Here is a 17,169-nt window from a genome sequence, read left to right on the forward strand (position 1 = left end):
TTTTTTTAAGTCTCTCACAACCTTGACCAACTGTCTAGGAAAAATATTCTATCAATCTCTTCAAGTAGCAGCCAGCTTTCTAAAATCTTAGGGAGCAAATTCTTCTAGATCCCTTCCCCATCCCTCCAATGGCTGCTGAACCTTTCAACCAAGACTCTTCAATCTCCACTGATTGACGAGGTACTAAATATCAAGTAACATTACCCTTAAAAGCTTTTGTTTCACAAAAAAGAAACATGTCTGACCCAAGGTTTGACATACTTAAGCGTACCGCTCGGTACAGGTGGTATGTACTGATCTAACAGAGGACTGGTACAGATAGTATATCAGTACACAGCAGTATACTATGTGCTGGTACACTCGGTATAGCTCGGTACATACCGTACCAACAGCTGGTCGATACACCGGTACGGACTGGTAATGCGAACCATGGTCTGACCTAAGGACATCAATAATCGAATATCAATCGTCCCAGACATTTTCTTGTACATTATGAACTGCAAAAGGTTTCCATAGAAATGTTTGGAAAACACAGGCAACTGGACAAAACTTACCCACCTTTAATAACAAAAATGAATTTTCTTCACTATTGTAGTATTGACCACCCTCAAAACAAAACTAGACAAACAAAAATGCTACATAAAACTGAAGGCAACAATTATGTTTTTTCCCCTTCTTCTAAAAAAAGTGTGCTGAAATACCATCAGGTCTCATTAACAAAGATAATTGAAAATTAACAAAGAAAGCTATACATTCTTGTATATATACTAATTGTTAGCCAGATTTATTTTTCTTTTAGAAAAGGACATGTGCATATAAAAATATAAGGAACATCAAAGACAATAATCTCATGATGATAGAAAGGCTGAAGTTATGCTACCCAAACGACGACGAAGATTTTGCTTCTGATGAGCTAATCGTTCTGCAGGACTCTTGCTACTATCACTTGCAACATCAAATTCCTACAAATAAAATGTGGCAGATCAGTACTAATCTCAAGGAAACAACTATCATACATCAAGTCCAAGAGTTATGAAGAAGAAAAAATTGAAAGTGCATAGAAGATGCAACAGAAAAGACCGAGAAACCCCATATATTAAGATATCTAGTAATCTAAGGTGCAGCACATTAATAAGAATAGCATCCCAGTGTGTGAAAACTCCTGTCAACATGAACTTTACAGAATATGAGCAAATCAGTCTAACCTTCATATGAAAATACGTTGTTTCCATTGAAATACAAAGGCACTCAAAAAGACTTTCCTAAATGCACATTAAAAAAGCAGCATATAAAATGTTATGATGTTCCTTTCTCCAAAGGTGACCACATCTATCTCAGACCAACCTAGATCAGTATTGATCTAAAACTAGCTATCTTTGTATGAAAGATAGAACAGACCTGACTAGATACGTTGAGAGATGTGAAGCCATATGTAGCACCTTTGACTCTGATTTGAAATGACAGGGTGATACAGTAACAATTGCTTGATGATTTTGAAGACCAACGAGGACTTCTAAAACCAATAGGATAAGAAAAAAGCAGCTTAAGTTTTTCAGAAGGGTAAACCTACAGCTATCCTAAGGCATTCAAAAAGGGAATGCTTAAGGGGACTCATTAACACAATATCCAAGAGGACTAGGATAGAAGTTTCTAATTTTCATAAGTTTCAGACTAGTTCTCATCATTGATTCTAGTAAATATATTAGGGGCTCGCAAGTCCTATTGTGAGTTTAACTAGTGTCTATAAAGTATGAGTATAGTATACAGACAAGTAAATATAGCATTAAATTTATATTTGAAGAGTTCTAGAAGTCTTGGTGGGGTTTTTTGTGGGCGATGCAATAACATTACTATCGGATGTATATTTGGAGTGTCCTAGAAGTCTTAGTGGGTTTTACTGAAAGGTAACATGATATATTAAAAAAGGAAATGTATTTCCCACATATGAGTTGAGATATTATCTTTATCTTTCGTTTACTCTACCAGAGTTATCATGTGGATTCAACTCCTTTAGTTGGTAGTTTGACAGCTCTGCTGGCCTTGAAGCAGATAAGCCCTTAGGAAGGGTATATACTAACAAAAAGTTGTGGCCCTCAAAGAAAACAACTAATGAACATAGGTTGACACTGAAAATACGTATCATCAACACGGTATCTTAGATAAGGAGAAATATTTGCTACTTATATTATTTCAAAAAGTCTTTTGAGAATGACTCAAAAAATAAGGAACTACTCAGATAAAAACCTGCAAGAATTTATGATATGAGAAAATCTAAGTACTATAGAACTGATCTGGAATATGAAGCCAGCAGCTTAGGATCGATAAGACAGACTCAAGACTAGAATGATATACAGGAAAAGATGAGAAAAATAATAGAAATCCACTAATTATAATGAGGCCAAAATCATGTATAAAACTTTAATATATTCCCAGCACGATTTATTGACAGATCATTGTGCATTAACATGATAGCTTCTACAAAACAGTCTGATTGTCCACGACCACATGTAACTGGGCTCGTGATTATCATCTAACATGTTTACTTTTACCAGTTGACAACAAAAAGCTACTTCAAGGAGGTATAAATACAATAACAAATACAAAAGACCCTCAACTATGATTTGTTGCTTGTTTAGGGTGAAACTACTGGATGTATTAAAAAAGTATGCCTTGTGTTAAAGTAACATCTTAGAAACAAAATATAGTTAAGGTACCATTACCTGTCCACCTGATGCCAATAATGGAGAACCAAATTCCAACACCTTGTTAATGTCAAAACTGCCAAAGGATGAAAGAGATTACCTCCAAATGATCATAGATTAATCCATTTTTTAGGGAGGTAAGACAACATGAAGCATATTATATTCGCTGAAGAGAGCAACATTGTAAAATCATATTTACACACCACCTTTTAAAGGAGAGGCCTGCAGTGGGATTTGGGCACATATCAGAGACAGATGCTCCTACATCTTTACAGACATCAGAATATCCAGCTTCCATCAACTCCCCTTCTAGGGATTTTAGAAGCTCCTTTAGAGATGTGTGCCTTACATTCTCAGCTATCGATCCAATTGCATGAGCGGCAGCAACCCTTGTATCCCAGTTCCTACTGCGGAGATATTGAGAAACCTGCAATGACATTAAAATGTTACATATGGACATTATAATAATCAATGCAATGCTAGCCATCTCTTTATAAGGGTCGGTAATATAACAGTTAATAATTATTGCACTGCTAGCCGTGTCTTTAAAAGGGTGGTCAGCAATATAACAGTAAAACACAAACTCCATGTCAAAAATGCCGCAAATATTTTAGTATAAATGACCATTTATATACCTGACATCAAACCAACTAAAATCAACTTTCAGATCCCCCCTTTGAGAATAGGGCATCTGATAAAGGTTGTCATAAACTTTCGACATTCAAACTGAAGCCTTGTTCCTTCAGGTTAAAAATGACCACACAAACCCAAAAAAAAGTGCAGAATTGATAGGAAGGAAAAAAGCATGACCATTTGACCGGCAGTGATGCTAAAAGAATCCAAAATATATCACCAACATAGGAGCAACCCCAGATGAGGGATGAAGGCAAGAAGTCCAAACAAAGTGTCAAGCAACTTCTAAGATATCCAAGTTCAACTAATAGATAAACACAGGAATGCTAATGCAATAGGATAATAAAGAAGAATGGCCACATCACAACCTACTTAATTTACAAGGTCAACTAACAGCAAAGATGCATACTATCCCAGTCAACTACCAGCAAGTATAACAGTAAGGCACAAAGTCCAAGTCAATGTCATAGGTAACGAACCATAAATAATTGTGAACAAAGAAGATAGACAACAAACAAACGCATAAAATTCAACTTCCACCTCAAAATGAAGATAGACTCAAGAGGCTACTGAGGCTAAAGTTAAGCATGACATCGATAAGAAGCTTGGCTCAACAAAGAAGATATTACTGTTTCAATACCTAGTTGCAAAATAACAAAGATGTAAGCAAAGAAATTAAATTAAATTAAGAGGTAAGCAAAGAAACTTCAAACAACAAAGATGAGAACAACAAATCAATAGGATCTACCAGTTTTCAAATAATAAAGATGAGGATCTACCTATTTTAAAGCCAAAAAGTAAACAGACACAAGGCATCTAATATTTACATAGAAAATGCACAAAGGTGCATTAGGAATCAAAGAGAATTAGCAAGGAGAAGGTTGAGATTGTCAGGTCCAGAAGACATGACATGATGCCCCACTAAGAAAAGAGGGAGAAGAACAAAAAAAATCAGCCGGCCATAATAAATGCGAGGAAGAATCCATTAGCCTCTTGAAAATGCAAATAGTTGTTTCTCCATCCACAAAATCATCAATCATATTCCATATTGGGTAACCTAATTTAAGATGGAAAATTCTTAACCCAGCTTGCTCAAACTTCAGACGATGGTTTCTATGTTTGGCCAGGATAGGAACGTACTGGTCCAATGGCCTCTCGGGTCAGGAGCATGGACCACAGCACGCACCCTTTCAACATCTTTTTTAAGAGTTGACCCTCAACTCTAGAAAAAGTTTAGCAATATGTGCCAACCAACTATGTGTTGGTATGATGGCACAGACTGCTGGACCCATACAGGTCTGGTAACTGAAACATCACACCATGGTTAAAAGTTAAAACTGTAATAGCTCTACAGGGTAAATTTTAGATATAAAATATTTTAAATTTAAAATCAAGGTTCGTCATGTTGCAGCATACCGTTCGGTATGGACAATACATACCGATCCGATAGGGGGACCGATATGAGCGATACATCGGCATGCCCCCATGTACCATATATCAGTATGGCTCAGTACGAATCGGTAAGTACTATACCAACAGCTGGTTAGTACACCGGCACGGACTAGTAAGATGAACCATGTTTAAAATAGTATCGGGAAATACTGAAAGCAACAACAAGAACAAAAATAACATGAAGACGCACACAACAACAAAAGCAAATAGCATAATGCTAAAATTGTCATATTTAACCACACGACTATGATCTTGTTAGACATTTAGTCATGCAAACTTAAGAGCCTTACTAGCTTCCCATTGTTGAGTAAGCAAAAACAAAAAATAGTATAATTTACCTTCTGTATATCAAGCATGTACATACTCGAGATCCTAAGTTAAACTAGCAACTAAAAATAGCATACAGAAAGCTTTGGTTTAAAGAAGATACACAATCCAAGTCAAACTTGGACTAGAAAATTAGCAATCATAAAACAAGTAGAACATAGGAATTAGGAACAAAAGGTTAAAATGCTACCTTTTTTAGAAGGGAGTTCAAGTCTTGAGGATGTGACTTTGCAATATCTCCAATTTGCCGTGCGGCAGCAAATCTTGTTGCTTGAGTTGAACCAGCTAAGTTTTTGTTAAAGAATATTTGAAAAAACACCATAGAAGCTTAGGCAACAATTAGATGACAACAAGGTAAAAATTGTTTGATGTGTCAGGAAATGAACTAAAAGCAAAAGCCAAAGCAAGAACATGAACATGATCTCTAGATATGAAGAGGATACTATCCAATAAAGTGAGCAGGCGATGAAGACGTGATGAATGTTGAGCCATAAAGATGGCAAAATTGTAGATTCACTCATCCAAAATCTTCAGGAGAGCAAGATATTATGTCCTTAGTCAATAAGGCCAACCCTAAAACAAGTTGATTTTGAAATATCTGATTGGTTCTTCAACTGACTCTATAACTTCGTACTATCTGCACAACATCCAGCAATTTTTGTACACAGAGTAAAGCCAAATCAGAATGTCTGATAATTAGTACAGCATGTTAACCACAAATGCATATGCATATGAATATTATATCTTTCTAAGACATATGTTTATAAACAGAATACACAAGACAAATAGATTACTCCAGTAGAGAGAAAAACATCAATATTCAAGTTGTATATAATTTCTTCAGAGCTAGGAGCTAGCTACCACCAGTAGAAATCTGAGATAATCACTTTAAATTATATTACAAAAAATTGCATAGCCATCAGACATTCAAAGCAATTGTGAATTAAGTCACTCAGTGTTCTGTCAATAATGATCTGTGAAATATCACAAAATACATATACAGTAATAAAAACACAAAGCCACTTAACAACTAGTGTCATAAATTACAGCCATTTTAAAGCATACATAACTTCTAACTCCAGAGATGTCAGAGTCAGCAAGGATACATTATATTAAATAATTCTCAGAAATTATCCCTTGATTACTAAATTTGGGAGCATCAAAGAATGGACGACAAGCCTCACTGGCAAGAAATATTATTCAAAAGAATGATGTCGTACTCTAGAATCTTAATATGGCACCCACTTACTAAGATTCAGTTGGTGCTGTTTAGGTCAGAATTGTATACGATAACCACTTCAAGAATTAGAACGGTTGGATCAGCATCGACAGGCATAAATACACGCACATATACTTTCATATATACAGACATCCTCTCATTTCTTTTTATTCGATGCATTTCTATCATGCAAAATGGGGGAATAAGTAATTCCACACGTAGCTTGTCATTACTTACTGCATGCAAAAAAAAAAAAATGAATTTCACTCTCTGTGGTCACTGCATCAAGTTTTCTCGGCAATACGATTTATCAAAGTTTTGACATACGAAAGTTCCAAAGTTATGGTGGAAGATGAATGATTCGAGGTGTGGCTTGAAGAGAAAGAGAAGGGATTAACAGAAGTTCTCCTTGTTCTCCCAATCCACTAACATTCCAAATATCCGTGTTGTGTCTCAGGCTGAGTTGTCCATTGACGGTGAGACCATTGGTTTTATGTGGAAAAAACTTAAAAATCATAAGAACTAACAAAAAATACACATCATTATGAGAAAGTTCTAGAACCTGCGTGGACTTTTAACTTAAATGTCTAACTAATTTACAGCAAACAAGAACACTCGATCACATGAAGATCCAACACGAGGTTTTTGAAATTGTAACCCAATCGGTCTTGATTTCCCTCCAAGAACTATTCACCGCATGATTTGACACGTAATGAATCCCATTATCGGTGGTGAAAGCCTTCTTCGGCCAGAAAAGTCATTTCACGGGTCGTTGGGATACATGTTGATGGAATATGAAAAACCTAATGAAAGGTTGTAACAAACTACAGGAACAACCTCATGCTCATCTGCAAGCAGATGCTATTTCAAGTTACCAGCTAAATATATGTGAATCGAGAGTTAAGTTCCCGTTTACACTAGACCACTCTAAGATTCGGCAACCATGAAGTTTGCACCTCATCGATGGTGAACGTAAATGTTGAATTCGCCAATCGAAATTCTCCCTCACTAAAAAATAATCGGAATCGTAAAAACCCTAAAGACGTCACGAACGGGATACAGAAAGCAAAAGCAAGTGATCCATCGAGTGCTGACATCCATACCTGCCTCAACAGGAAGCAAAAGCAGCGGGAGGAAGGGTCAACGGAGGACGGGGCGAATCAAGACGGGCGCCGGTGTGATGGCGGAAGCCAGCGGCGGTCGGCTGTGGGCCACCGGCCGGACGACGACTCGTGGGCCGTGGGAGAGGCGGCGAACGGCAGCGACCAGCGGGCGGGGGAGGGCAAGGTGGGGGAGAAGAGAAAGACAGAGCGAGAGGGGCAGGAAGGGATTAGGGCTGGAAATAATGAAACGCTCGGGAGTCTCATGCCTGATTGCATCGTTTCCTTCGCATATTTATAACAGAGAGAGGATTGGAATAACAGAGATTGGAATTGGGGGCAAAACGGGCGACGGTGTGGGTATGAGAGAGAGAAAGAGATTGAACGAGTCGGAGTAAGCCAGCGGGATGATCGGGAACCGACTCGGAACGATTCGATGTGGGCGGTTGAGCCCCTCTCCCAGCCCAAACTACCAAAGGCTCATCAGGCTCATGTTTTCCGTCGATTGGGCCCCGTCTGGGCCAAACATCATATGAGGACTCGGGTACACTGTCGGCCGAGCATCATATGGGCCCCGTCTGGGCCATGTCATCATACGAACATGTGGAACATCTATCATACCAAAAAAATTAAACAACAAATTAACATTCCAAGAGTGTAAATAAAATAGTCACAAAAATTAAGTTTATTTTTATGAATGATAATAATTTAAATCAATTTTTTTCATATTATTGTAAGATAAAGGAAGCTTGGCACCAAAAGTTGGGTGGAAAGGAGACACAGTAGGATTATATTTTGGAAGTTGGATGTATTTGTGGGAAAATATATTGAAAAAGATGATGGACTTAAACAAATAATTAAGATGGATTATAGAGAAAAAAAATAAAAGATATTAAAGCCAAAATTCTAATCCATCACCCGTCATTGCTTATCTCATCTTTGTTTTCTTCTTTATTTGTTCAATGAATTACATTCATCCTTTTATTTACAGAGGATGAAACTAAGACTCTATCTTCAAATAGAATAACATTTTTTTTATTTTAACTAAGACATTTAATATTTCTTATATAATCTTAAATTTTAATTCATGGAGTTAGTAGTCACTTACGTGCCGAAGCAGCGGATGGACAGACGCCAATGCTCGGACGGTTCTTCTCCGAGTCACCACCAACCGATGGACGGTCCAGATTAAACAGAAAATGGAATGGACGGTTCAGGAAGACACTTTATACGCAGATCCCCTGCGTCGGATTTGCTCTCCTAGCGGTACTGCCCAAGACTTTTTCCTAATGCCAAGAATACCCACACTGTTGTGCTTTTCCGTTCATTATAAATCGTATCTAAAGTAAAATGCACGCTTTATGCAATAAATGCATGGGGGCAAATACGTCATTTGGCTTCCGATAAGAATTCGCCGCGGATACGGTGCAAGGCCGCAAAAAGATGCATCCCATCCCCACCGGCCCCGAAGAGGGCCGGAGGCCGCCTCTTCACTGCTATTTATTGCCGTCATTCCCTGCCGCCTCCGCCCACGCCGTGAAGAAAGCTTCCTGATCCGTCTCAAGGTTATTCCTTTCTCCTGCGGCGACTTTGTCTTCTCCGATCGTGGCTTGATTCTCTATCTCGCTTGTGTTGTGTCTGGTTTAATGCAGCAAAGGAAGGTGGCGAAATGGCCGGAAGACCCGCGACGGGTGGGTTTGCGGGCGGTGATGCGATGATCAAAGTGGACAAGGACAGCGATGAATTCGTCATCATACAGCACCGGTTCTACACGAACATGGGTTCCACCGTGCCCCACTGTCCCTTGGTGGAGCTCCACCGTATTCTGTACTCCACGCCCACCGGAAGAGCACGTCTGGAAGCCTTCAACCGTCAGGTGGACGCCATGAAACAGAAGCATGGCGGAAACCCTAACGAGAGGTTCGCATTCTATGAGGCTTCCAAGAGGAACGTGCAACGGATCATCAACGACGGGTTTGATGTGTCTGCGGCGCCCGAGGATGGTGGCTACTTCGGCATCGCCCTGTACCTCTCCCCTGAGCCATGTGCCATCAACAGGTGATGGTAGATACCACTGCTTTGCCTCGTAGGCCATCCATTTTACCGTGCCCGGCACCTGTTCGTCACTATGCTTCGTTCGCAGCGTGATGTCTGCAACTGTTGATGAGAAAGGACTGAGGCATGTGCTGCTTTGTCGGGTGATCTTGGGCGGGGCAGAAGAAGTCGTGCGTGGCTCCGGACAATCTCGGCCCAGCTCCGGGAACTTCGACTCTGCCGTGGACAACCACAGATCTCCCACCAGATACATCATATGGTACCCTGATGTCCAGTCCCGTGTGCTGCCTTTGTACGTCCTCAGCGTGGAAGTGGACTTCCGTAACAGAGTTCTTCATCAAGCGCTTGTAAGCAGACCTACTTCACCATGGATGTCCATCGGAGACCTGCTATCCGCGCTGTCGGCGAGACTGCCTCACTCGACGATGTGCCAACTGTGGAGGTTGCACAACGATAAGATGGTATGCTGCAGCTGCACACTCTCAACACGCTCGTCTTTGCGTAGATGCTGTTGTTGAGATAGCATGGCAACTCGTGCAGGAGAAGAAGATTACCAGGGAACAAATGGTACGCAGCATCAGGGAGATCACGGGAGACCAGATGCTACTTGATGCGATGAGAACCATTTTGGGAAGGTTTGGCTGCTTTCTGTGTCGGCTCTTCTTGTCTTCTCAAACCATGCACTAATTTGAAGCCTCGCTGATGGTTTGCTCTCTTCTTCTTCTTCTTCTTCAGAAAGCAATAGCTGCCTTTCTTGCCTCACGGAATGATGAGAAAGACATTGCACTTGAGCAGTAACCTTGTTGACTTTGCACTCGAGCAGTTCAATAAAAAGTTTCCTTTTGGTTAATTGGTCCTTCAAATTCCATCTGGTTGACTCGGAGATCATTCACCGTCTGTCTCCTAATGAACATTCATGGAAAGCTCTCTACATTAAGTGTAGCTGCAGTGGGGTCGATCGTGACCCTCAATGTGGCATGAACGAAACGTCTGGTTAGCTTGGCGATGCAGATTTGGGCGACCAACCCAAAGCTCGCCCATCGGGATTGGATCGAGATGTAGGTGTAATCGAACCATAATACATTTAGCTTAGCTATGGATTCGATGCCTCTAACCCGAGCCGGCCGTAAGCTCCCCAAAAAAAAAAGGCGGCGTCTGCACATTCCAATTAGACTTTATGATGAATCCGAAGGCAATTAGTTTAACACAGCACCACAAGATCGTCAATAAAGCAAACACTTCGTACGCTTTGTCAACCCGCCCCTCCGCGCCGAAGGAACTAGGGTTTGGTCCCTGCCGCCGGTCTTCCATCTTCTCAAACCCTCGCCATGCATGGCACCGCCACAGCGGCGAAGGCATAAGGAGCAGCGGCGCTTTCCGCCTACCGGTCCTCATCCTCCCTCTCCCCCCTCTGCCTTCCCCGCGGCACTCTCCAATATGGCCGTCGCCCAGATCTGCCTCTCAACCGGCTATACTGCCGCGGAGCCCTCCGCCCTTGGCGCGCTCTCCGACGTCGCCGGTCGTTACATCCTGGCTCTGGGTCGCTCCGCCGCCCACATCGCTGCTGCAAACGGCCGGACCGACGCTAACATCCTCGACCTCGTCCGGGCGATCGAGGACCTAAGCGCCGCACACGGCTTCGCCGGCGCCGCCGACCCGACAGGGCCGCCGCTGCGGTCAGGCGCGCTTAGTGGGCTCATGGCGTTCGTGCAGTCGGTAGACGAGGTCCCCTTCCCGAGGCCCATCCGGAGGGACGGTAATCAAGAAACACCAGGGAATCAATGGACGAGCTTCGCGGCGGCGGGGCGGGAGCCGCCATTCCGGCACGTGCCGCGGTGGTTGCCGTGCTTTCCGGAGGAGCAATTGGGAGAAGAAGGGAAAGGGATCGGAACGAGGGAGGAGGTGGAGAAGGAGAGGATGGCGATGGTGGTGACGGACGGCGTCGGGGGAGGCGAAGGGAAGAAAATAGTGGAATTACCGGCCGAGAGGGGAAGGGTTAGGTTTCGACTCAGTGGTAAACAGAAGAGGAGACGGAGGGATTAGAATCGTAGATTTTGATATTTAATTTATTTTATGAGCCTATGAAAGAGAAGCAGTAGTGATTCGAACCCGTGATGCGGCGCAAAACAACCTCCTAAGAAGCACCTCTATGCTTGTGCGGAATCTGTTTGGGATTGTTTGCATCTGTCTCTCTCATCTAATAATGTGAAGTTTTTTGTTCGACGGCAGAAGAGTAGATATGAATAGCATAACGTTGATCCACTGCGCACTCGCTGTCAGCCTGTGTAAACATATCTACAGGAGGACCATGAACAACACTGTTAATGAAATTGTAGAATGGTTTATGATCAGATGTTCATGTAAAAACTCAAACTGGAGATTAAAACGAACAATAGTAAACCCACATCTCTTCAGATGCCAAATACCAAATTTGAAACTTGATAAAATCGATAACATGAGGACTATGAAGTTGTAGAATAACAACAAACTGGTGAAAAGATTGAGTGGATTCATCCTGTCCCTGAGGTAATAAAGCTTTGCCCTCCTCACTTTCTTCTTGTCTACGACTTTCATCTCCTTGATGTTCGGAGAGTATCTGCAATAGCAAACATCAGGTAATCAATTAGCAAAAACAGAATTTTCAGTTTAAGAACATTAGATAATGAAAGACAAGTAGACCATCCAAAAAAGCTCAATATGGGATACGTTATGTATGCCTAAAGTTATTCTTGTCTAGCAGTACCCATGCTGAATTTTATTAGACCAGTACATACGAACCAGAAAGATTAGATATGCCTCATACACCAATAAGAAAGTTTTAAAAAATGTTTCATGTGTCAATATGATTGGTGCACTAGTAAACTAGTATGGTGTCAAGGCACATATAACACTTGGCAGTTCCACTTCACCTCAACCATATGTTTCATTCTCAGTATCTCAATGACTAATATCTACCAATGTCATTTTTTACTACTGTACTTGATACTTGGTCATCAAAATAGTATCTCTGAACTCCCTGAGAATTGAGTTCATAATCGGTGTAACATTAAATGTTAAAAATATCAAATCAGGCTTTCTAACATGTTCACTGACATGAACAGTAATTGAAGGAAAGAACATAAAAACTATGTTCTTTCAGTGATATCAGTACACGATAGCTAAAGCCAGGAATACTGAAATAGCACATTATATCAATGGTATCTTTGACTAAAACATAAAACGAAACTCTTCCACATAGTAGTCAACTTACAAAGGGAAGACGGATTCAACCCCAACGCCAGCTACCAATCTACGCAATCTAAATGTGGTATTCAGACCTGCATTCCGCCTTGCTATGATGATGCCTTTTATGATGGATGTTCGACGCTTGTTCTCAGGCACCTCCTGTTGACACCATAGATCAGGGGAAAAAAAAAGAAAAATTCAACAACAAAAAAGTCTGTAGGTTTGCACTTTCAGCTCGACGATATACCCAGGTCTTATGTCAGGAATTTCTCTCTCAGTTTGCACTTTGTCCACTGCTTCGTTATCTAAAATCTGTAGGTTTTAGAAACTATTTAGTACTAAAAGAAGGAGACAACAAACTACTATTACTTCCTTAACAATAACAAACACAAACTTCTCCATGAAATCATCAAGATCAACAGCAAAACAAATTTATCAAGGAGACATATCATCAATAATTTAGCATCCACAAGACTTGGCTTACATTCATAATATGCTTTGCAGTTTTGTCAAGCCTTTTAAATTTGATGCGTTGAGGCTGGCTTGTTTCATGGGAGGCAACAGAACCCTCCTGTCCAGAAGACAACTCCTGCTGGCCCATGGTCATCAAGGACCTTAATAAAGGTATATTTCATGTGATCTGAGGCTTTAATGTCCAATTGTGAGATCTTATCAACTCCCTGTGAGTGTGCAGCATATTTTCCTAAGATAGGAAAATAAAATCAACTATTAAGACCAGTATTGTGATAAAGTAATAAGACACATCATATATAAGTAGCAGAAGAAAACAAATAGCTCTTTATTTCATTCAAAATGTATCCCTTGTGCAGGTTACTGGTCAAATTTTTTGACCTGCAAGAGCATGTATATGTGTAGAAAGGTATCTGCAGGACAAACAATGGGCAGTTTCATCTTTTTCTACCCTACAATAGCCTCTTTAAAAAAACTATAACTGGTGCATGATGTATTATCTTTCCAAAAAATGCTGCTTCTACATTGTAAATCATTGCATGCAACACAAGGTCAGGTTCTAGTTAATATATGACAGATTCGAAGTCTCCAATGTTGTCATATGCTACCTACTTCCGACTGCAGATTGATTAACCACAATCAGAAATAAGATCTCTTTCGCCCCAAGAATAGGAGGCTCAATAACTTCAATGGTCACTAATGCCATGCACCTCTATCTAAAATTACAGCAATCCCTCCCGGTCTTACACCCATTCTCTTATGCTCTCATCTGCATCTCCACCAGTTGACGCCAACCCAGCCCTTGCCATACAGTAACATACTCTTCCACCTAATCACCACTGTTTAACTTGCCCAAATGTTAAATACCCTTGCCTGTATGTTAGATGCCTCTTTAGTAAAAACCTCTCATGATGCATAGATTGGAAATAACACAGACTGTAAATAGTTATTCACAAGATCTTGAACCCTTTTCAGATGTGTGAAAACATTGTCAACATGATGAAAATAACACAGGGTGAGAAAGAAAATATTGTTTACATCTGAAATAACACGGAAAAAGAAAGAAGGCAAGGCAGCAATTCAATAGAACATCTCAACTTATGTTAAAAAGTTAGAGATATCCAGACTAAAAATGAAACATTATATTCCAAAAAAAATGCCATGTCCACTTATCAACGTACAATGACTAGATACAGCTCTAACACACACCAACCTAAAAATTGTTTCAGCTATTCCAAGTACAGGCAGATCACACTAGAATCCCATGTGGAATCAGTTATTTTGGTAATAAATTTTCCATTCTTGAGTATTTCTGTAGTAACTCTCTTGCAATTTTTTATTTTCCAATAGAAAAGCCAGAATATTTTAAATGACAGTTCACTTTTTAATTCAATTCAAGACTGGAAATAAAACTTCAATCAAATGTGTTTTATTTCTATTAGATAATCTACATTTATTTCTTTTGTACAGTCACAAATGCACTAAACTTCTTTGTATAAAGACCAGGAACTGTGAATTGCAACTTCTGATCTTGTTCAAACTCGGCTTGCTCGTGATTTCATTTTTCTGTCAGCCATCTCCAGACCCATTCTTCTTTTTGTTACTCTAAAGTCACATCACCATTTCAACAAGAACCTTGCAGGCGCTAATGGGCCCCCGCGTGCCTATAACGTTCCCAAAGAACGGAAAGCACAGACACTAACGACCATATCAAAATTCATATGCTTATGCACGTGATATCCGGACAAGCCACAAGGGCGTTGTCACCATCAACAATCCTTAGCATCAAAGAAATCAGACATTACCATCAATTTGTCAGCGGAAAGAAAGGAAAGAGAAGGAAATGAAATTACATGTTCTTTCTTACCTGAGAATAGAGGGCAAAGAGTTGCGAAGCAGGGGAGGCGGAAGCGCAGCGACAAGCGCCAGCGGATCGCACCACGGAAGCGACCCATCGCCTCGAAACGTCACCCACCAACATCTTCTCTTCTTCGCCGGAGACGGTAACAGAAAGGAAACGGCGAAGGGAACGAGATCGGCGGATGGAGCGTCACTCAGTGTTAGTAAGCTGGAGGCGGAGGAAGTCGCGCGGGACGCACCCCTCGTTTCTCGGGTCGGGAATTGGGAGGTAGGGTTTAGCCTCCGCACCAGCGGATCCCATTCCTGCGTTCCACTCGGGCTCGTGAATGGAGACCAGACCGCACTTCTCTTCTTATCGAGGGTCGATTGCTCGGCCACCAAACCCTTCTAATCAACAAAATTCAGCGTAATAAACTTAATTCATCGTCTATAAATTTAGAGCCAGCAAAGAGATACGATCGAATTAGAATATTTTACACCAATCAAAACTCGATAGTAAATGATATTTTTTACATTAATATAAAATTATAATAGACTTATCATCCGACTAAGTTAGAGTAACCGTTTCGAGTGGTGTTGGTAAATAAATGTGTCGTGGCTGGTGAGTCAGCACGGCTCGATTCATGGGTCGATATCGAGAGCCTTCTGCCGGCTGAGTTAGATGTCGAGATAGGTCGGGCCCTCGCAACCGGATGTTGATCAGCGTTTCTCGATCCGAGCGTCGTCAGCGTTGAGCAGCATCTCTCCGTTCCCGAGCTGGTTGGTAGCCCGCTTTCGTTCACTGGACGGTGATTCTCAGGTCGAAACGCTCGTGGCTCGGAGGTGACCGTTTGCCTGTAAAAACGACATTAATTAAGGAGTATGAGAATCAAGAGCTCATAAGTCGATCTCCCTCCCTTAGAGACGTTGACCAAATGATCCCTTATCACACGTGAAATCAAATTGACTTAATATATTATATCAAATTAAATTTTCAAATAATTATTTAATTATCCCATTCAACCCTACAAGAGGTGATATGGATAGTAATTACGATAAGACTCGGCTGATGTCAGCCGACGCCTCACGCCTCGATTGACGCGACTGCACTCGGTCAATCGAACCGGAACACCGGTCGAGACGCATTAACGCCTACTCAGGCTCGGCTCTTCATGCCACGCCAACGCACATGTCAGACGTTATCAGCCTGCCTCCTGTAGGTGGGCACATCAAACAATAATAAGCTTCTCTATAAATACCCTCTTGTTCATCAGAGAGAGGGGGTAGTGAGACACATACTGAAACACTTATTCTCCTGAAACCCCCTCCACATCATCTAACTTGATCGTCGGAGGGGTCGGGTCGAGCACCCCGACCCGACCTTTGTGCAGGTGCGAAGCCGAAGGTCCCCGTCGGTCCCGCAGGCAGAGACGACCACATCGTCTCGATCGGACACCGCCCCCGACCTCCTCAGCGGGCTCGAGGAGCGCTCCCAGGGAGATCCCCGTCTTCCGGACCCGAACCGAGCCGCGTCGGCCCCGAGACCACGACTCAAAATTGTTTACACTAACAAGAGGAGTAGGGGATATCATATTTATTAGCATAAAGAAAGTATTCTCATTAGTTAAGACAATAAAAGGTAAATTGAAAATCTATAATCACTTCGACTAGAGAAAACACAGTGAGCTGAAGCGGCGGGGTAGATCAGTGGCAACGACGAGACAAACCACGCGAGATGGGGCCGCCAGCCGTAGTCACATGGCGGCACGTGAAGTCCGTCGGCGACTCGCCACCAACCCTCCTGCAACCAACCGGCCGTCGGCTGGCGAGTTACCGTCAACCTAAGCGCCCAAGTCATCCGTAGGCCATGCATGGTCTCACCGGTGATGGAGGCGTCGCGTTCTGCATCAAAGAGGCCGTAAGCCTTTCGACGTGCAATAATAGCACAAACAAATCACACACATTGCTCTGCACTAACAGCCTTCCAAGACGCCGTGGGGTTCACGGAGCCACCGCCGGACGCGGCACGGAGGAATAAAAGAGTACGCGACACTCAGCGCCAGAAGGCATCCGCTTGTCGGCAATCAATCAAAGCCATCTCACCTTCCTTTGCCCACAGAGTCAACTATGGGCTCCACCTGTCAAC

General features: G+C 41.8%; 4 protein-coding genes across 6 annotated transcripts in view; 2 read left to right on the forward strand and 2 right to left on the reverse strand.

Annotated features, from left to right (window-relative positions):
- Positions 1–7,865, reverse strand: part of LOC135611128 (TATA-binding protein-associated factor BTAF1-like) — a 30,798-nt gene extending 22,933 nt beyond the window's left edge. The window contains exons 1-6 of one of the 2 annotated variants that reach the window (XM_065106462.1): positions 7,437–7,865; positions 5,558–5,751; positions 5,305–5,399; positions 2,909–3,129; positions 2,721–2,778; positions 881–962 (exon numbers count right to left, since the gene is read on the reverse strand). In XM_065106462.1, coding sequence (XP_064962534.1) covers positions 881–962; positions 2,721–2,778; positions 2,909–3,129; positions 5,305–5,399; positions 5,558–5,606 — 505 coding nt within the window. In that variant the 5' untranslated portion in view covers positions 5,607–5,751; positions 7,437–7,865. The remainder of the gene's footprint in view (positions 1–880; positions 963–2,720; positions 2,779–2,908; positions 3,130–5,304; positions 5,400–5,557; positions 5,752–7,436) is intronic. The other variant, XM_065106463.1, reaches the window with a different exon arrangement.
- Positions 7,866–8,574: 709 nt separating this feature from the next.
- LOC103982566 (probable inactive poly [ADP-ribose] polymerase SRO2) lies at positions 8,575–10,338 on the forward strand. Of its 2 annotated transcripts, XM_009399531.3 has the most exons (5): positions 8,576–8,998; positions 9,086–9,491; positions 9,577–9,949; positions 10,029–10,123; positions 10,224–10,338. In XM_009399531.3, exons 2-5 carry the CDS (start codon positions 9,103–9,105, stop codon positions 10,231–10,233), a joined length of 867 nt encoding a protein of 288 aa, XP_009397806.2. In that variant the 5' UTR covers positions 8,576–8,998; positions 9,086–9,102; the 3' UTR covers positions 10,234–10,338. The 2 variants fall into 2 exon arrangements, with proteins under 2 accessions (XP_009397805.2, XP_009397806.2); XM_009399530.3 differs by having other exon boundaries at positions 8,575–8,998; positions 10,029–10,338.
- Positions 10,339–10,820: 482 nt separating this feature from the next.
- On the forward strand, positions 10,821–11,669 carry LOC135608823 (transcription initiation factor TFIID subunit 8-like). Its single transcript, XM_065101870.1, has one exon. The coding sequence runs from the start codon at positions 10,821–10,823 to the stop codon at positions 11,529–11,531; it is 711 nt and encodes a 236-aa protein (XP_064957942.1). The 3' UTR covers positions 11,532–11,669.
- Positions 11,670–11,680: 11 nt separating this feature from the next.
- Positions 11,681–16,977, reverse strand: LOC135611131 (large ribosomal subunit protein bL19cy-like). The gene is made up of 6 exons (XM_065106468.1): positions 16,751–16,977; positions 15,052–15,878; positions 13,198–13,416; positions 12,942–13,025; positions 12,739–12,872; positions 11,681–12,084 (listed from the first exon to the last, which is right to left on the reverse strand). The coding sequence occupies exons 3-6, from the start codon at positions 13,318–13,320 to the stop codon at positions 11,784–11,786; spliced, it is 642 nt and encodes a 213-aa protein (XP_064962540.1). The 5' UTR covers positions 13,321–13,416; positions 15,052–15,878; positions 16,751–16,977; the 3' UTR covers positions 11,681–11,783.
- Positions 16,978–17,169: the final 192 nt, after the last annotated feature.

Source organism: Musa acuminata, chromosome BXJ2-4 (genome assembly GCF_036884655.1).
Source record: "Musa acuminata AAA Group cultivar baxijiao chromosome BXJ2-4, Cavendish_Baxijiao_AAA, whole genome shotgun sequence".
Taxonomy (NCBI): domain Eukaryota; kingdom Viridiplantae; phylum Streptophyta; class Magnoliopsida; order Zingiberales; family Musaceae; genus Musa; species Musa acuminata.